The sequence below is a fragment of the Dromiciops gliroides genome, chromosome 1, assembly GCF_019393635.1.
Source record: "Dromiciops gliroides isolate mDroGli1 chromosome 1, mDroGli1.pri, whole genome shotgun sequence".
NCBI lineage: Eukaryota > Metazoa > Chordata > Mammalia > Microbiotheria > Microbiotheriidae > Dromiciops > Dromiciops gliroides.
In genome coordinates, this window is record NC_057861.1 from 700,143,104 (window position 1) to 700,145,721 (window position 2,618).

The 2,618-nt window shown below is 63.2% G+C and overlaps 1 protein-coding gene across 1 annotated transcript; it reads left to right on the forward strand.

Moving 5' to 3' along the window:
• The first annotated feature begins 851 nt into the window (after positions 1–851).
• Positions 852–1,909, forward strand: LOC122736834 (histone H2A type 2-B-like). Its single transcript, XM_043979238.1, has 2 exons — positions 852–966; positions 1,064–1,909. The coding sequence occupies exon 2, from the start codon at positions 1,082–1,084 to the stop codon at positions 1,460–1,462; it is 381 nt and encodes a 126-aa protein (XP_043835173.1). The 5' UTR covers positions 852–966; positions 1,064–1,081; the 3' UTR covers positions 1,463–1,909.
• Positions 1,910–2,618: the final 709 nt, after the last annotated feature.

Sequence of the window (2,618 nt, forward strand, 5' to 3'; positions counted from 1 at the left end):
GGGGCGATGTTGCCTGCTGAAGCCCGGGAGAACTTTTCATCGCCAGGGGCGGGCTTTCTCTCGCCTCGGTCCCGGGAGAGAATTACCCGGCCTGGGACGTTTAAAGAGGCCGTGAGGAGAACTAGAGAGGATGGGCCCGGAACATTCACCTGCGATGGCCCGGGGGCCTCCGGGGGCTGGACCTGAGACGTCTGGTCTGTCCAGGTGGAGCCTGAGAGCTCTCTCTACCCCGGAAGGTTCTCCGTGTCCACGGAGGGGGCGAAGCCCCTCTGCCCCCGAGGCTGCCGGGCTGCAGGGGTTCTGACCCTCCGGGCGAAGGCTTGCTCGGGGCGGGAGAGGTAACCAGATGGGGTGGCATCTTCCCGGGCTCCGAAGGGAGGGGGCGGGATGGGCCAGGCAGGGAGGCCCCAGCGGAGCGATCGGGGAAGCCGTTTAGGGCTTTTGTCGGGGACTGCCATAGTACCCCGGAACCTCCGAGCTGCAGGGGAAGCGTCGCCCCGCAGCGAGATGAAGCTCTTTGGGAAGCTGCCCCACAGCGTGGGGAAAGGCTTGCTTACAGAGCCTCCACTCTCCCCATGTCCTGCCCCACCCCCGTCTCCGAGTGTCCTGTGCCCCACTGGACACTCCCTTGTCGCGCAGCAGCCCGAGATCCTGCCCCGCTCTGGCCGCCGGTCCGGCCGCTCAACGACCAAACTGGAGCCAGTAGAAACCAGCTGCCGCTCTCCTTAACTGGAGCGAGTATGCTCGCAGGCCTATGCAAATCGCGGATCGGAAGATCCACCAATAGGAGCATAGCTCCGATCCCGCGGCGGCCAATGGGAAGTGAGCAGCGGCTGGGTCTTTATTTATATTTGCCAGCCCAGCCCTGGTTCGGCGAGCTTGTATCTGCCACTGCCGCCGCCGCCGCCGGCGTGCAGCTCTCTGCAGCCCGCCGAGCGTTCTCTGCGACTCTTGGTGGGGAGCAAGGTAGGCGACCCAGCCAGCCCTCCCCGGGACAATCAGGGGGCTCCGTCTCGCGGACCCCCGGCCTCGCCGCTGACCGTCCCGCCTTGTCTCGTCGCAGGTTCTCTCTCCTCCCGCGATGTCCGGCCGAGGGAAATCGGGAGGCAAAGTCCGGGCCAAGGCCAAATCGCGCTCGTCCCGCGCGGGGCTGCAGTTCCCCGTGGGCCGCGTCCACCGGCTCCTGCGCAAGGGCAACTACGCGGAGCGCGTGGGGGCGGGCGCGCCCGTCTACCTGGCGGCGGTGCTGGAGTACCTGTCGGCCGAGATCCTGGAGCTGGCGGGCAACGCGGCCCGCGACAACAAGAAGACGCGCATCATCCCGAGGCACCTGCAGCTGGCCATCCGTAACGACGAGGAACTCAACAAGCTGCTGGGCGGCGTGACCATCGCCCAGGGCGGCGTCCTGCCCAACATCCAAGCTGTGCTGCTGCCCAAGAAGACCCAGAGCTCCAAGAAGTGAGACGCGGCACTCGGGGGGAGACGCAGCCGGGAGGTGGGAGCCCAGCACCCCAGGGACCTGCTCTCGGAGCTGCCTGCATCCATTTGGCTCTTGGGCCCGAGTGGGAGGAATGGGCCAGGCCGGGGTGGGCTCTGGTTTGAGGCCCCGAGTCTAGACTGCTGGACTGCGTCCTCCGGGGCGCCCATCGCTAGGGGCTGCGGTGCCGAGATGTCTACCTCTCCTCTCCTCCCCTCCCCAGTGGCTGAGCTCGCCCCGGAGCTGACCCACGATGTGCACGGGAGGGGACCGGTTGGGACTGGACTGGATGGGACGGGATGGGAGAGGTGGTCCCTCCCCTATACTTTTTTTTCCCTTAAAAGAAGCTCTTTTGGAGCTCCCTATATTTATTTCCTGTTGATGGGTGGAATCTGTGTTTATTTATTTAACTTGTACGGGTGGGGTCACTTGAATTGGTGGGGGGGGGGGCAGGCGGTGGGGTGTGCTCTGACTTTGTCCTTTTGGTTCCTAAAATAAACAGCTTTACGGTGGCGTCACCATTACCCTCCCTCCCCGGGTGGTTGGCTTTGGTGTTTCCTTTCTAGAAGCTGTGGGTCAGCCCAGGGAAGGACCCGGAGGGGAAGGGTGAACAGCTCCCTGGGCTCTGGGGGATACCGGGTGGATGGCGGTGTTTGGGGAAGGAGGATGTGATGCGCTGAGCAGGTCGGCTCGGGGCTTAGGAAAGAAGTCTCTCTCAGCCGTGCTTTTCCCCTCTCCGCCTGCCTCGGGTCACGGAGGTTTCCCTTCCAGGGCTGGGGTGAGGAGCCGTAGAGAGAGACGGGCCCGGGTCATAGGTACCCTGCAGATTAAGAGAGGTCAGCCATCCTCCGGGCTCGGAAACGTTTTGGAGAGAAATAGGTCAGCACCAATGACTTGCTGGTCCGGGCCCTGGCCTTGCTTCTGTGCATCCCTTCGTCCTCCAGGTTTTGATTTCTAGAATGGGAAGGAACCTTGGGCAAGCAAAGTCGTGGCAAAGAGCCCTGCCTAATGAATCCGGTTTGAATCTGGCTCTGCTATGCTATTGGCAGGGGGTGGGGCGGGGGGAGACCCTCTCTGTACTTCAGATTCTTCCTCAGCAGAAACTCTGAAACTTTAGTAGATGCCCTTCATTTTACCTAGG

Excerpts from the sequence above, each read along its gene's own strand:
- LOC122736834 (XM_043979238.1), top strand. The coding sequence starts at position 1,082 with ATGTCCGGCCGAGGGAAATCGGGAGGCAAAGTCCGGGCCAAGGCCAAA.